At 44.1% G+C, this 17,462-nt stretch overlaps 1 protein-coding gene across 1 annotated transcript in view; it reads right to left on the reverse strand.

Moving 5' to 3' along the window:
- Positions 1 to 16,620, reverse strand: part of LOC149323538 (alpha-2-macroglobulin-like) — a 77,570-nt gene extending 60,950 nt beyond the window's left edge. The window contains exons 1-8 of the mRNA XM_089478444.1: positions 16,526 to 16,620; positions 13,910 to 14,093; positions 12,513 to 12,669; positions 9,014 to 9,066; positions 6,466 to 6,486; positions 4,698 to 4,866; positions 3,284 to 3,368; positions 1,980 to 2,118 (exon numbers count right to left, since the gene is read on the reverse strand). Coding sequence (XP_089334570.1) covers positions 1,980 to 2,118; positions 3,284 to 3,368; positions 4,698 to 4,866; positions 6,466 to 6,486; positions 9,014 to 9,066; positions 12,513 to 12,669; positions 13,910 to 14,093; positions 16,526 to 16,620 — 903 coding nt within the window. The remainder of the gene's footprint in view (positions 1 to 1,979; positions 2,119 to 3,283; positions 3,369 to 4,697; positions 4,867 to 6,465; positions 6,487 to 9,013; positions 9,067 to 12,512; positions 12,670 to 13,909; positions 14,094 to 16,525) is intronic.
- Between the last annotated feature and the right edge of the window lie 842 nt (positions 16,621 to 17,462).

Consider the following 17,462-nt stretch of genomic DNA (forward strand, 5'->3'; position numbering starts at 1 on the left):
AAATGGTAGTATACAGGCTTTCATGTCATAAAACACACCATGTTGATATCCTCCAGTGCAACTCTATAGTCAGCATCTGCCAGAAACTGATCATAGAATCATGGAGGAGGACCTACAAATGCCTAGAGAAGTGTTTTCTCTAGAAACTTCTAGGTTCCCCAGCACAACTGTATGGTCAACTTCTGACAGAGTTGCACTGGAGGACCTAGAGATTCCTAGAGATCATACTAATCAAAACTGCAAAAAAATCACATCTGCAAAAGTCAAAGCCACAAACATGGAGGACTAACTGTATATTGATTGCTAAACCTTCTTTGGAAATTGCTAAATTCTTTGCAGGAAACTCCACAGTTCAGGTTTCCTCAAGTGAAATGCAGACAGTAGTTGAGCAGCTATTGTGACATAGGCTCTCCATTTCAGGCAAAATGGACTAATTCAGAAGCTGTCAGAAGGCTTTATTTTACACTTTTTCTCCTCTTTTTACATGCCTCTCTTACAGAATTTGATGTATTGCTACATTTGACCTGGGAAAAGGTTGAGGAATTTTTTTTACAAAGTTAACCTGTAATCCATTCACCTTAGGGTTGCTCTAAGACAGATATGAGCTGTGATGGTGTGTGCAATGGTAAGAGAGGCTGATTAAGGAACAAAGACACTAGTGGCTTTGAGACACTAGCTAAAGACTTTATTATAGAATCTCCATTCTAAAGCCAGCCCAAAGTGCCGGTCTGGAGAGCCTCTCATTCCCCACTCTGGTTTTTCCTCTTCATCTTGGGAATGCTAACTGGCTGAGAGATAGTTGTGTGGCATTTCCATAGAGTATGCTGGGTCTCGCCATTCAGTACATCTTAACACTTCCTTGGTGAAATAACTGACTGAATGAATATGAATATGATTGAATGAGTGAATAAATGAATGAAATCAATATTTTAAACCAGGCAGTAGTCTGTTCCTTCCTGTGCATGACAGCAAGTGCCAAACCCATACAAGTCTGTCTTGTGTCCTGACCCAGGTCAACCCATGGGGCTCATGCAGCAACAGGTAATTATAGTTTTTTTGTGGGCTTTTCGGGCCATGTAGCCATGTTCTAGAAGGAGTGGGTATATATATATTGTGTGACTGGAAAGGCAGGAGTGATTTACATGTGTACAGTTCTGAGCTAGAATAACCAGCCCATCAGAAGGACTGCCAGGCCCAGAGGAGTGAAGACAAGCAGCCACCCAAAGGGAAGGTATTTTTACTATACATCAAAGGAGTCACAGACAGAATAGGCAAAGTGTTGAGGAAGCACAACCTTCAAATGGTTTACAAACCGATGAAGAAAATCCAGCAAATGCTTCACTCAGCCAAGGACCAGAGAGACCCTCTCACAGCCGCAGGAGTTTATCGCATACCATGCAGTTGCGGACAAGTCTACATAGGGACCACCAAATGCAGTGTGCAAACAAGAATCAAGGAACATGAGAGACACTGTAGACTGGGCCAGCCAGAAAAATCAGCAGTAGCAGAACATGCCACAAACCATCCTGGGCATAAATACTGTTTGAAAACACTGAAATTCTGGACCATGCCAACCACTACCATGTCAGGATGCACGGGGAAGCCATTGAAATCCACAAACATCTGGATAATTTCAACCGGAAAGAAGAAAACCTTAAAGTTAACAAGGTTTGGCTACCAGTCCTGAAAAATAGCAAGATGAAGACTCAACAAATGCAAGTGAGAAATCTCCCAGCAGACAATGAGCACTAATCAAGCAGACACTAATCCTCTTGCATACCCTCCCACCCTGAGGCCTGCCATTAGCAACATAACAATACACATGCAAATCACTCCTGCCTTCCCAAGTCACACAGTATATATATATACCCAACTCTTTTCCAGGAATTGGCCTTGCCCAAATATAATTACTGGCCAAGAATAATGCTATCAGAAAGTCCACCCTTTAATCTTACTTCAGGTTCCTCTTTGGGACTCACCTTTCCACTGAATTCCAAACATATGCTATCTTCCACAGGACATTGTCTTCTATATATGTTCATGGTGACAAAATTAGGTTCGTGTTCCCGACAAACATGGATTTCCACTAGACCAGGGACAGGTTTTCCATAGGTATATCTGTAGCAGCCAGAGAAAGCCATAACAGGAGTTAAACAGGTAAGTTAGTAAGAGTGCCTTTCTGGTTCATTATTGTCTAAGTATAATAAAGATTTAGTTCCTCTAATACATTCAAGCTGTGCAAACAGTTTATAAATACACTTAAGAAGTCTTCTACACCAGACACGTATGATGGGTTGTCATGGCTCTGGTTACTGTACTTACCCATTCTGGTTTTGATACCCATGTGACATTTCTTTTGTCCAGGTGTAATTCTAAGTAATTTCCATCAATAAATTCAACGTTTTCTTCCCAACAGAAAGGAAGAAGGTTTTCAGCATCCTGTTACTTTTGGACATATACTGAATTCCAAAAGGCAAATGTGCTTCAATCTTTGTGGTTCATTCAGTTGCATGTTTAGGTAGTGTCACTGATGATGTATGTCAAAATTGTGGAAGTGAGCATTTTTCTGTTTTACCCTCTGCCTGAGTTTTTACCCTCCACCTAAAGTTCCCATTATCTACTTTAAACTGGTCAGACTGGTCAGTGCTAAAGCCTTTCCTTTCCATGTCTTCTCCTCCTTCTTCTTTCTCTTTCTCTAAAATAGTTTTATTAAGAATTTCCCAGTATATCAAAACAAACAAACAGACAAAAAAACACACATAAAGACCAAAATGGCTTTTTTCCAAAAAGATAGATAAGGGATAATGTTAGAATGGTTTTAAACATAACTGAATATTTAAATTATAACAATGAAATAAAAGGTGTCATATTTTTCTTATCTGCAGAGAAGGCCTATGATAACTTAAACTGATCGTTATTGCTAAAGGTAATGTGAGAAATTGATTTTGGAGAAAATATTGTAAGCTGGGTGTGAGCAATTTATTCTAATCAAAAAGCAACATTCGTGATAAATGGAACTACAACTGAATTTACAGAAACTGAAAAAAGGACTAAAGGATGTCCTCTTTCATCACTATTATTCATTTTGGCTTTGGAAATTTTTGGCCCCATACAGACTGCCAAAATGAAGCTGCTTCGGGTCACTTTGGAGGTATGCTGATTAAATGATGCATGCGTCCTAAGAGTCCGAAAGCTCCAGTCCTTAGGACTGGATCGTGGCTTTGACGCAAAGAGGCAGCCTGCTTCGCCCCTAAAAAAGGAAAAGCAGGCTATTTTCACTTACCTTCCACAGACGGTGACATCCATCTCTTTAGTCATAATTGTTATGATTTTGGGCACCTTCACCAAAACTTCAAATTTGGGTAATACTAGCAGAGAGGAAAGAAAGATCAGCTTTGTGAAAGAAAGCAATCATACCAGTCTCTCCAAATGATGTGAGAAATATTAAATCCTTCCTGCTTCCATCTGGGCAGCGATTATGCACAGAGGGAGTCAATTACTTGGTGAAGTGAGATGACAATCCTCTACGAACAAAGTTACATGAACAACAATGTCACTTGCTCTGGTTTGTTAGGGTTGTATTCCATGAGTCTAAGCAGAGCAATTAAAAAAAACCCAACCAACCATACAGCAGCATTTTAATAATCCTCAATTTACACTCTGAAAGGAAACAGTTCTACCAATTCTGTAGCTAAACTCCAATCCTAAGGCGAATCTCTCATGGGTTTTTCTTGGCAAGTTTCTTCAGAGCGGCTTTGCCATTGCCATCCTCTGAGGCTGAGTGTGTGTCGCTCAGTGGGTTTATGTGGCTGAGCTGGGATAGCAGACTAGGGCATAGTAGTTCAAAAAAGTAACTCTTCTAAGTTCTTACTGTTTTGAGCATGTCTCCTCATCACCTACTCAGATGACTGGACTTGCCCCTCTGTCTCCTTTTAGCACCTTCCCTTCAAAGCAGTAGCACAGTTTACAAAAAGACAGAAGTTGTTCCTGGCCACCATCTACCCTCTGATACTGAGGGAGAACACAGTTCACAAGCACGGCTAGGTTCTGTTGTAGCCCAGGGCACAAAATGGCTATTTGTTACTGCATTTTTAAATGGTTCTGCTGAGGGGAGAAAAAAATGAGCCTGTCAGGGAGCCAGGCAAGGTAGAATCTTCCTCCCTCATGCGCCAGATGTTTACATGCAAGGAACTTTCTACATCACCAAGTTTTCAAAAATGTGAGCTCCGACCTAGATTAAGCTAGTTAGGAACAGAGCAGCTTTATTTCACTGAACTGGAACCTTTTAGTCTAAGGTCTCTTAACAGTTCCTGGGCTGCTCCAATGACTGCTTTAATAATAACAAAAATGCACTAGGTTAAGTCCTCAATGTTTTATTGCAAAGGCAACTGAATCCACAAAGAGGATGTCCCTGCCATCATTAATTCTTAATATTACAATTATTAAAATATTTTAACCCACCATTCCACTAATAGCACTCAAAACAATATAATCCTCAGTTTATATCTATATCTGCCTAGCTCAGTAAAATGTCCCAGGCAGTTTAGTGCAAATTGCTGTTGTTGTCCATGCACAGCATCCCCAAATGTACCTTGAAAGTGACAACCCTGCTGAGAACTAGACAGTCCACAGACAAGAAGTTTCTCCTTTGTGTCCTTGTCTTCTGATTATCAAGCAGAAGAGAGCTTGGTCCTTACCATATTCCTTCACAGTAAAGCCACGTTCAACTTTCTTCCCGCTGGTTTTCTCTACTACCACGGTATAAGTCCCTTCCATGGGCTCAGAAGCAAGAGGAAAAGAGAGCTGGGAGATGCCCCTCTCAAGCTCTACATCTCTCCACTGGATTAAGTGGTTTCTCTTGGGGTCCTGAGAGTGAAAAAATAACATGACTGCATGCCATTCATCTTAAAAGCAAAGATGGAGATAGCCCTCCAAATGCACAATGTTCAGGAATCAGTCATCAGCATTCAACAAGCTGTGATTCCTGTCTAGCTTAAGCACTGCTATTATTAAAAGCTTTGCATTGCGTTGTCTGCAATGTGTTAGTCAGTGTTAGAGCACCCTCATCTCTTGTAATGGACAACAGGGTTACACCACTGGGATTTTCAGCTGTGGAAGGCCTCATTCCTGTATCTTGGGGTACTGCACACTGGTGTTCTTGACAGGTTATTCTGCATGTTCGCACAGTGATGCTTCCATCTTACAGTCAGGTTTATGATTTTCTGTGATACAGCCTGTACAGAATTTTACATGGAATTACTGATGCTGGCACTGTATGTCCTCCTACATGGGCTGATAATGAGCTGAGAATTTCTCACTTTACATCTGGTATGCTATTCACAGATTTAAATGGTTTCAGGGCTAGAACACAACAAAGAGCCATTGTCCTGAAAACTTGGGACTTTTTTTTAAAAAACAATTTCAAATCATTTTGAAAAAGCAAAATCTTCAGAAGCATCATGTAAGAGGAACATTTGGCTCTGGTGTGTTGCTGTTTTACCAGTTGGCCCTTTTCACTGGAGAAAAGTTTTACAGAATCTGGTAACTCGTGTATTTGACTCCACAACATGGGGAAGGCTATTGTAGACCCATCTACAATGAATCTGAACTTGAACCTGAACTAGTCAAAGCAAGACTGTGATATTTAGATGCTGGGGGAAGGGGGGCATTCATCCAGTTGCTGACATTTATCAGAATTGAGCTTAAGGCTGGAGAACTTCGTTCTGTCATACTTAAGGTCGTCATATTCCAGTCTCTCATATCCCGGTATCTAATTTACATATAATAATGATAATAATTTTGCATTCTGATTATTCCAATTAAACAAATTAATAATTGCACTTTTTCTACCATTATGTTTCAACCCCAGCATCAGTACCAAGTAAGAGCTCTTTTTTTCTTCTTTTCCACCTGGCTGAAGAGAGGGAGAACTTCCAAGCAGCCCCAATGAGTAAAAGGACTCCCATTACTCTCAAGGGTGTTTGGAAGTGAAATCCCATGGTGTTGCCCATCCCTAGGTTCAAGCCACCAACACAATCATCACACAACACAAGGCCATCTTTGCTTTCTTTCTTTCCTTCCTGCCTTCTGGGCCTGTTAGGGAAAGTGTGGAGGACATGGAAGAATAAGGTGGCAATGCTACACCTGTGCAGTAGCAACCAGAGACTTCAGGGAGGGATGAGGCTCCCACCAGTGGCTGACCTCAACCCTAGTCACACTGAATGGTTCCCTAAAGCTGCTGTCTGAAGTGCCTACCTGCCTGGGAATTGTATTGGAAAAGAGGGTTAGAAACAGGTATCTTAGTTCTGGTTGAAATAATGCGTATAAAAGTAATAGTTGACACATTGGATTTAATGGCATGTTGGAATGCTGGGATTAGAACTCACAATACCAACAACAGTAGTACCCCGTAGAAATCACATTATTTGCTACTATTGTGCAGCATGGAGGGAATTGTCCACTTACCTGGATGTAAACCAAAGGGAACTGTGAAGACCAAAAAGGAGAGAAAATATGTTATGATCAGCTGAACTCAGTTGAAATCATCCTTCCCCCCTCCACTCCTAAACACCCCCAGCAACACAGGGGTGTTTTCTATATTAACATGAGGGATTATTTGTAATTAGTTTTAATACTACTATTATTAAAAGGGAATTTTCAATATTTATTGTATTTTATGACACACTGTTTTATATGACTCATATTTTATGGTAAAATCTCTTATGTTTGGTTATGCTGGTCTGTGATGGTAATAATAATAATAATAATAATAAGTTTTATTTATAGACCGCTATTCCACAATGAGCATAGTGGTGTACAGTAAAAATTGCAATACAATACAAAAAATGGCAAGGCCTCTCTCCCCCTCAAGATGGTGGTCGGGGGGGAGGGCTCTTAGGTCTTGCCAGGCCAGGCCTCGTCTCTCCCCCCTCAAGATGGCGGCCGGGGGGGAGGGCTCTTAGGTCTTGCCAGGCCAGGCCTCGTCTCTCCCCCCTCAAGATGGCGGCCGGGGGGGAGGGCTCTTAGGTCTTGCCAGGCCAGGCCTCGTCTCTCCCCCCTCAAGATGGCGGCCGGGGGGAGGGCTCTTAAGTCTTGCCAGGCCAGGCCTCGTCTCTCCCCCTCAAGATGGCGGCCGGGGGGGAAGGCTCTTAGGTCTTGCCAGGCCAGGCCTCGTCTCTCCCCCCTCAAGATGGCGGCCGGGGGGAGGGCTCTTAGTCTTGCCAGGCCAGGCCTCGTCTCTCCCCCTCAAGATGGCGGCCGGGGGGGAGGGCTCTTAGGTCTTGCCAGGCCAGGCCTCGTCTCTCCCCCCTCAAGATGGCGGCCGGGGGGGAGGGCTCTTAGGTCTTGCCAGGCCAGGCCTCGTCTCTCCCCCTCAAGATGGCGGCCGGGGGGGAGGGCTCTTAGGTCTTGCCAGGCCAGGCCTCGTCTCTCCCCCCTCAAGATGGCGGCCGGGGGGGAGGGCTCTTAGGTCTTGCCAGGCCAGGCCTCGTCTCTCCCCCCTCAAGATGGCGGCCGGGGGGGAGGGCTCTTAAGTCTTGCCAGGCCTCGCCTCTCCCCCCTCAAGATGGCGGCCGGGGGGAGGGCTCTTAAGTCTTGCCAGGCCAGGCCTCGTCTCTCCCCCCCTCAAGATGGCGGCCGGGGGGAGGGCTCTTAAGTCTTGCCAGGCCAGGCCTCGTCTCTCCCCCCTCAAGATGGCGGCCGGGGGGGAGGGCTCTTAAGTCTTGCCAGGCCAGGCCTCGTCTCTCCCCCTCAAGATGGTGGCCGGGGGGAGGGCTCTTAAGTCTTGCCAGGCCAGGTCTCGTCTCTCCCCCCTCAAGATGGTGGCCGGGGGGAGGGCTCTATCAATATTGATATGTCATTATTTAATTTTTTATTACTGTATTGTGCTGTGTTTTATTATTGTATTCTTATTTTTTAAATTAGTTAATTTATACCCTGCTTTTCTCCCAATATGGGACTCATGGTACTCCCATATCTATCCCATGACAATTAGGAGCCCGTGTGTGTGTGTGTGTGTGTGTGTGTGTGTGTGTGTGTTTTTGTCCAGCTTCAGTGGAAGGGCTGATTTTGTAGGTCTTTCACGCCTAACCAGCAACATTGCAATCTGGAAAAGAAAACACTGCATATGTGGACACATTTGCAAAGGGGATGGAATGTCCTCTCCATCTCATTTTCTGTGCCGCTGAGGCAGGAATCATACAGATAGGAGGAAAATGTATTGCAGGGGGTGACAAGCCCCTCTTTCTGGTGTGCAAGGGGGGGGGTGTCTCTGTGTTTGAAAGATGTCTGGGAAGACTGGAAGATATAAGGGACCTGACACTTTTGGAAAGTGCTGTGTAGACAGTAAATGCAAATAAAAAAGGTGCACAATGTAAGTGATAAATATATATAATGTAAGTATCCAATAAATATGCCTACAGAATTGCTTACTTACAATGTGTCCTACATTCACCCTAATTTTTCCTTGGCCTTGTACAGCAGGAGTAGGATCCTCCTTTCCCCCTTTTGCAGCTCTAAAAGTCTCGAGGGCCTTCCTGAATTCCTCATTTTAAAAATAAAAGTCAGATTTTGGGCCAGTTTCTCACCTGAAAACTGTGCCAAACCACCTGCAGATGTGTGGTTTGCTTTCCCCCTCTCTATTAATGCCACCCATTTGGGTTTCAGCTGTTAAATTGGCTGAAACCAAACATGGAAAGGAGATGCCCCCACCTCTGGTGTGCTTGATGTACTAATGCAGCCCAGTGGGTGTTGTGTCCCCTGCACACACACACACACACACCCAGTTTCCCATCCTTGTTATACATGGTGCACACACAATACATTCATACACACACCCCACTGTTTCCACCCCAGCAGTAGCAGCAGCAGTCCTTTATTGCATTAAGTAACTTATTAACCGAACAGTCTGCATGCAAGATTGCCCATCCAGGCCCCAAAACTTAGTATGCCCTGAAAAAGTAGGACCAAAGCTGAATTGTTCCATAAACAACTATGATGCAGTCATGAAACATACCTTCTCATCCAAGGGATAGAAACTTTCATTTAGGGAGACGATTCGAAACTGAACTGAGAAAGCAAAAGGGGAAATCATGTTAGTGTACCTTGCTTGGCAGCTCCATGAAAGTGCATGCCTGCATGGGTGGTTGGGAGACCACATCCTTTAATGCAGGAGACTCTTGTTTACTCCAGAGCATCTCTAATTAAAAGGAGTTGAAGGAGCAGGTCATAGCCAAAGAGTTGGTGGCCTAGAAAGAAATAGCCTTGAACAGTCGCCGGATGGGGTAGTGCAAGGGGTATGGACCACACTGGGTTGATACACACAAAAGAAGCCAAATCAATTTTTTTGCATGTCCTCCATTTTAAAAAAGGTGCCCTAAATTTGAAAATTTTGTCCTACATTTGTCCCGGTTTGGAGGTCCTGACTTATGGCAACCCTACCCAGGGAGGAAGGAGCAGTAGGGTTTCATGGGGGACCATCCTGGTACCTTTGTCCCTGGGCTTCCTCCCAGAGGAGAACTCAGGGATGGAAGAGCAGTAGAATTCCACGGGGGCCCTTCCTGGTGGCTCTGTCTCTCAGCTTCCTCCCAAGGAACCCAGGGATGGAGGACCAGTAAGATTTCAAGGGGAGGGGGGCTTCCTGCGGGCTTCGTCCCTGGGCTTTCTCCCAGTTGAGAACCTAGGCATGGAGTAGCAGTAGGAGTTCATGGGGAGCATTTCTGGTGGCTCATCCCTGGTCTTCCTCCTAAGGGATCGAGGAACAGTAGGGGTTCATGAGGGCCCTTCCTGGTGGCTGTCCCAGGCTTTCTTTCAGGGGAGAACCCAGGGATGGAGGATCAAGACAAGTTAAGATGTAGTAAACAAAATATTAAAACTAAGAGATAAGTTAAAAAGGATCACAAATGAAATTATAAATATTGTCCTTGTGCACAAGAAAGGAAGAATTGTTTTTAGTTATATGTTATAGAAGGTATTTAGATAGTTATTAGTTGATAGAAAGGTTAGAGAGAAAGAAGATGTTTTATGTTTTATGCTAGTGTGTTTGTATTTTCAGGCATAAAGTAAGTTGAGACAATTTAGTTAGAATTTTTTTTCTTCCTTTTCTTTCTTTCTCTTTTTTGTGATTTATGTCAGTTTAGATCCAGTTCATGTTTGTGTTGTATTGTCTATATTCTCAATTAATAAAATTAATATTAAAAATTAAAAAAAAAAAGACAAGTGAATGCACACTCTTCCCACACCAGACGACATCATGGTTTTGTCTTGTGATCCACCTTGGGTCCATTTTTGGCAGAAAGGTGGCATTAAAATGAAACAAATAAATAAATAATGATGCCACTGCCTAACAACATGACAGGTTTTTAGCTACATCACTTCATAGTCTTTGCCTGCTCGCACAAAACAAAGAAACAAACAGCTTCATTTATATACTGCTTCATACTGAACTAACAGTGTCTAAGCCAGGGGTACGCAACCTTTTTGAGCCAGGGGCCGGGTTGCTGTCCCTCAGACAACTCGGGGGGGGTGAAGCCGGGGGGTGGAGCTTCCACCCTCCGGGGGCGGGACCGCATGCTGGGGCGGAGCTTCCACCCTCTAGGGGCGGAGCTGCATGCCGGGGGCGGAGCTTCCACCGAAGCCCCACGGGGAGGAGGAGGCGTGTGCTCGCCCTCACCTCCTTGGTCCTTTTCTGGCCAAACACCCCCAACCTGCATTCCAAAACACACACAACAGCACATTTGTGCATTTCACATGGCTTTACTTAACTCTTGCATATTTCAGAGGCTTATTCCATAAACAAATCCCTTGGGTTTAACACTTAGCATGGTTTAAGATGGCTATGCATATTCAACATGTCAAGGTGGTTTCACCGTTCTTGCACCAAGTGTACTTCTCAGAAGTGTGTACTTGGTCAAGGGACTTTGGTTTTTCTTCACTGCGCATGAATTTGTAAAAATCACAGCAATTTACATTGGCCTTGCCTCAGAGGCTTGCTGATATCAATATCACCATTAAAGAACCAAAAACACACAGAAAAGGCACTTTGGAAAGTCACATTCTCTTGGCTTCAGAAACAGTGCATGCATGCCTCTCAAGCTGACTCATATCATCATCATCATCATCATCATCATCATCATCATCATCATCATCATCACACTATCATTGTCAAAGCAAGGGAGACTTGTTAGCATTAAAAGCACCCAAAACACACTTTGGAAGGTGACACTCTCTCGGCTTCTAAAACAGTGCCTGCATGTCTCTCAAGCTGACTCACATCATCATCATCATCATCATCATCATCACCACCACACATTGACATCACACATTGTCAAAGCAAGGGAGATTTGTTATCTCTTAAAGCACACAAAATAAAATTTAAAAAAACCTTGAGGCCTCTGGCCACTCATCACCTCCTCCTTCTGCTCCCCCTCCATCTCTTCCTCCTCCTCCTCCTTCTGCTCCCCCCTCCTCTTCCTCCTCCTCCCCCCTCCTCCTCTTCCTTCTCCTCTTCCTCCTCTTCCTTCTTCTCTTCCCCCTCCTCCTCTTCCTCCTCCTTCTTCTTCTCCTCCCCCCTCCTCCTCTTCCTCCTCCTCCTTCTTCTCTTCCCCCCTCCTCCTCTTCCTTCTTCTCCTCCCCCCTCCTCCATGTGCCGTGTGGCCTGGGGGCGAGGCAGAGGAGAAGGGGGCGGGCAGTGCTGGGAGGCAGGGAGGGCAGTGCGGGGCCACGTGGGGAGGCAGGGAGGGCAGCGCAGGAGCGCGCGGGGAGGCGGGGAGGGCAGTGCGGGGCTTCCCCCTTTGCCTCCTCTGTCCCAGGCCTTGCGGCCCTCCTTTTCCTCCTCTGTACGGTGGAGGAGGAGGAGGGCCACGTGGCCTGGGGCAGAGGAGGAGGTGGAGGAGGCGGCAGCGGCAGCAGCGGCAGGACCAGGCTGGGGCTGGTCCTGCCGCCTCCGCGGGCCGCCTCCGGCCCACGGGCTGGGGGTTGCCGACCCCTGGTCTAAGCAGTTTATAACTGTAAGCTAATTGCCCCCAACAATCTGGGTATTCATTTTAGCGACCTCAGAAGGATGGAAGCCTGAGTCAAGCTTGAGTCCTTTCGCTGGTATTGAACTCGCAACCTTGTGGTTTTGAGTGAGTGGCCGCAGTACAAGCATTTAACCACTGTGCCACTAGGGCTCACACAGATTCATCTCACAGGTTTGTCTCACACATATTGTCAGAACCATTCTCATAGACATCAGTCCATACTTTACTTAGTGATTCTCAAACTTTGGTCTCAGATGTTTTGAAATTCAGTTCCTGGAAACCCCAGCCAGCTTGGTCAACAGTCAGGAATTCTGTGAGCTGAAGTTCATAACATCTGGAGAACCAAATATTGGGAACCACTGTCTTACTGGACGGGAAGAGGAAATGACAAAGGAAGAGCCCTCATCCACTGACCTGGGTTTAGAAAGTTTCTGAGGTATCTGAAAAATTTAGGTGGACTCTATCAGGAATTATTTATTTCCTCCACTTGCTTACCTTTCTGTGCAGGCTTGTAGACAGGCTTGTCTGTCTGGACAAAGACCAGGCTCTCACGGTTTTTGACCAGTACTGTTTTTCGGCTTCTGAACTTGTGTGTCAGCCCTTTCACTACAACGGTGAGAAATACTTCTGATGCATTGCTCCATTTGGGAAGCTGGAGAAGGGAAAAGCACGAGGGCAGCAGCACCTTTAGATAGTTCCCATTGATACACAGTCACCAGTCATTATTACCAAGGGTTTAAATGTAGTATTGCATTAGCTTAATATCCAGCAAGTCAGGACTGGTGTGAGAATCCCTAAGTATTTTCTACAGCCACAAGGAGATCACAGTTCTTCCACACCAGTCAATTTTTCTACATTGTGTTCACTAGTAGCTGATATATACAGACATCCTGCCTCTGATATTAGAGGTGAGATATAACCATCCTGCCTGGTAGCAGGAGCTGTCCCCTATGAAGGTATCAATTCACCATTAAAGCCATCCAGCTTGACCACCATCTTCTGGCACTGAGTCCCATTGTTTAACTATGCAATGTATGAAGAAGTATTTCCTTTTGTCTTTCCTGAATCTCATGCCATTCAGCTTTGGAAGATGACCCCAAGTTGTAATATTATTATTATGAGAGATTCTCTGCTCAGCCATGGAAACTCACTGGGTGACCTTGGGACAGTCCCACATTCTCAGGTCCAAAACCTGTGATGGGTTCACCTTCGGAGGTTATCCTGTAGCTTTTTAATTCAGCTGACCTCTCTCCAGTTTAAACCTTAATTCGGGAGACATCAGATGGTTTTTGGCATCTAATTTGCTTCCTGAATACAGCCCAGGTCTATCCTCACTTCCAGGAGCACTCAGTCAGCCATTTTCTCAAGCTGGAAAATTCCCGGATCCAAAAAGAGCTGGAGGAGAGGTTCTGGAAGCAGGGATGGACCCGGGATGTATTCAGGCGGCAAATTAGGTGGCAAAAACTGTCTGATAAGATCAGGATGCTGCCTGAATTAAGGTTTAAACCAGATAGAGGTAAACCGAATTAAAACACCATGGGATAAGCTCCTTAGAGTCACCACAAGTTGGAAATGACTTGAAGACACCCAACACCAATAACTATAGCAGTGGCAGGTAGGTTGGTGTGTGTGTGTCAGTTCTTTTTTTAATCACAATGAACATAGAATTTGTCTTTTTTCCCTTGTTACCATAGAATCTATCGACTATAGAACCTGAGAAAGATTTCTTTGTTAATTCTAATAATCAAAGTTTTTAATTTTTATTATGCTTAAATATGCTTTAAAGAAAAGCTCACATGGGGTAACAAATGCATGAGCAAATGTTAATATTTTACATAACAAACACAATGATTTTGTTAAGAATCTGGAAAATGAAAAAGCAAGACACTCACTTGGAAGGGGATGCACCGGAACACATCTTGCTGTGAAACCACGTCTCTGATCAGGCTTCTGTTCTCTGGTCCATATTCCAGTGTGATGCTCAGCATCACAGTCTCCTTCAGGTGGCTCAGGTGGACACAGACCTTCTCTGTAGTCTCTGTGTGGATTAGGAAAGGAACCAGAACCAGGTATTGTCTGGGAAGGAAAGGGGGCACCAATTAGAGGATTTCATATGTGACTTGAGGGAATTACAATGCATGTGCACAGCCATGTGTATGCGTGTATTAATGATATCTAACATAATCGACCTGAGGTAATTGTTTTCTAATTTATCCTCTTTAGCATTCTCTTTAGCAGTTTCACTGTTATTTCACACTGAGTGAAAGACAAGGGAAAAACAACAGTGGCAAAACAGAAACAGGATGTGTTGCCCCCTGTTTCTTTCCAAGATGCAATCAAAAGAGAGGAATTAATTGTTTGGAAACTTACACCATTTTTGTTCTGGGAAAACAGCTTAGATTGGTTTGCCATAGGGCGGTATACAAATTATTATTATTATTATTATTATTATTATTATTATTATTATTAGATAAGTTTTGGTAGCTCTTCAAAATGGGCAAAATCTGTCCCACAAGATGCAAATGTGTGACAAAATAAGTGCATATGATTTTTCTGTTGGAAACTAACTTCTCCCAGTCCAAATGACTTTCTTTTCAGCTCTTTTATGCGGCTAGTGATCTCAGCCTTGATGTCACTTTTAGTATCTCCCTAGTGTTGTGATGTTGTAAATCTGCTGGATTGTCCCCAAGTCCTTTCCCAGAAAACACAAATATTTTTTAATGTCTCACTGACTCAACGCTAGAAATGTGGAGAATGAGGCCTGGTACAGACTGGCACGTTGCGGTGATATTAGGGCTCGATAGGGCTGGGCGTCCAGATGCGCCCAGCCCTTGTGATGTCACAAGTGCACGCACCCATCCACATGGCAGGCGCCACAGCTGCACAGCTGTGGTGTTGCGTACAGTCACCTCTCGGCAGAAGTGGCATCATGGGGCTGCATCACAGCCTTTATGACGCTGCAAAAAAGTTGCTGCCTAGACCGCCATTTCACCACCCATGTGTACTGGGCCTGAAAGAGAATTTCATTTAATAGAGCACAATTCTTATTTGGGGCAGCAGTGCCCTCATTTCCCCCTGCTACATCCTGCATGTCTTTCCTTTCAGTTTTTATCCATGTCGTTTTGAAATCTCAGTTCCTCAGAAAGCTCCCAGGTTTCTCCTGTTTTTCATTCTTGTGAGAATCTAGATTTGTTTCTTCAACATTTGATTTCAGAAGTTCTCATTCATCTTGATTCTTTTCTAATCATGGCATTTTCTCTGCTCTTTGAAATCTTTCCCCTAAACATCCAGGTTTTACATTTGGCTGTGCTCAATTTTAATATCTCCTGCTATCACAAATTCCAGGATGGCATAAACAGTTTCCCCGCAAAGTTCCAAAGAATTTCATTTCATGGAGAATTGTAGTTCTCAGGCCTCATTCCCACTATCTTTTAAATCGGATTGTGAATCAGTTTGAACTGGTTCAAATGACCCTCGTTACCACTTAATCCGAATCACTGAAGTGATTTTTTTTTTTTGGGGGGGATGTGCTAGACCTATTTAACCTGTGTCTTTTTTATGCTGATTTTTTCTGGTTCTTTTTCAATAAATTGAATTTGCGCAAATGAAAACCACATGCAGATCGGAATCGATTTAAATTTCCTGTTTGGCCAGCTGGAACTGAATCATTTTGAAGTGATTCATTCATGAATGGGAACCACAAGTGGATTATTTTAGAGGGAAAAATTGGATCGGGCAAATGTAGTGTGAGAAAATGCGATTGTGACAAATGTAGTGGGAACCATGCTCCACTGTCGAATTGATCCATTGATTTGGATCGCACACCAATTTATTTGTAAGTGAGAATGGGGCCATAGTAACAATGAAAGAATAAGAAAACCTCCTCTCCTTGCACAAGTGTAGCATAAACCAGATTAAATGCAATCATGGGAAAGACCCTGCTAGTCAAGCCATCCTGGATGGGCAAGCCAGGCTGTTACCTATATAAAAACCCTTTGTAAACATCATCCCTTGGAATACAATTCCAGAATCCCCTGTACAATTTAAAAAGGCAGTTTTTTTCAAACTAGCTGGTATAAACCAGAACAACATAACTTTTACAGGTTCTGAAGAACCTCCCCTGAAAGCCTGACTAGTGCAGCACTCAAGGGCAGCCCACCAGAAGGCAATATCTCTAGAAAGCATACAAGCAGGGAGTGAAGGCAATTACTCTTTCTTCACATCTGCTTCCAACACCTAGCATTCAAAAATACTCCACCTGAAAATGGAGGCTTTACAGTACCAAGTCCTTCCCAAATCTGTCTACCCTTTTAAAAGCTATCTAAGGAAGCAGCCATCACCACTGTATCAGTGTTGCGATGAATTGCATAAGTTAGATATGTATTGTCGGAATTTCTGGTTTGCAAGGAAAGACTTAAGGCTGCATTTTAGGGAGAAACCACAAAAACCACCTGTGTGGGAAACAAGGAAGAAAAAGACCCCTTCCCCAACATCAAGCAGCAGCTTACGGTTCTGTGGTAGGTGCTGAGGTGACCCCAGGGAAGAGGAAGAAGAGGAGAAAAAGAAGAGGGCTGAGTCCCCCAGAGGAGCTGCCGTTCTCCATGGTTCTCAGACAACAGCTAGCAAGCAAGTGAGGCAGAGTGAAAGGTGGTGTAGCCCTTTGCACCTTGCACCACCTTGGTCTCATGCACTGCTTGCCAGTCTCTCTTTATACTGGTCCTTTGCAAACAGCTTGCAGGACAGAATGGGATAAAAGCCAGAGGAGGCAGGGAGGGGATGTTTGCTGGAAAGATGGAGAGAAGCAGAAACTGCTCCAAGCCACACAGACAGCCTTCTACAAAACAGGGACCCTGTCGTATTTATTTATTTATTTGGAGTATATATACAGGGATAGCTGATTTAGCCATTTAACAAATACAAATAAAAATCCATCAGTGATATCTTTATTGGCTAACCGAATTGCACAATATACTTATTGCAAGCTTTTGAAGCTCCATGGGCTTCTTCATCAGGCAAGATGTTACAAATTAAACAGGAGAAAAAAGCCCACAATTGGAGATATTAGGTATATGCCTGCATGTTGTTTCAGTCCTCCTTAGTAAAGATGTTATGATGGGGAGGGTATCTTTTGCAGGCAGGCTCCTCTTCCTTCTGGCCAAGCGCCAATAGGGAGATTTTTAAAGTCCAGGAAAGCAGAGGTTCCTGTTGAGATGCAAATGGACTTTAAATTCCCTGGACTTAGAAAGTCTCCCTATTGCAACCTAGTCCTGGCTGACTGGAGTAAATGTCCGCCAGAGGACCTAAGCTTATTATATGGGAAGAGGCAATTCCGTAGGTATTGTTATGGTGCATGCCAGGCACTAGTACTTTGTCCCAACATGATAGCATAAGGGTGCAGATATTCAATTTTTATCCACACAGCTGTTCTTCCAGGCACTGTTTCTC

This window comes from Sceloporus occidentalis, unplaced genomic scaffold (genome assembly GCF_023333645.1).
Source record: "Sceloporus occidentalis isolate IW3139 unplaced genomic scaffold, rSceOcc1.0.p SCAF_1, whole genome shotgun sequence".
Lineage (NCBI taxonomy): Eukaryota > Metazoa > Chordata > Lepidosauria > Squamata > Phrynosomatidae > Sceloporus > Sceloporus occidentalis.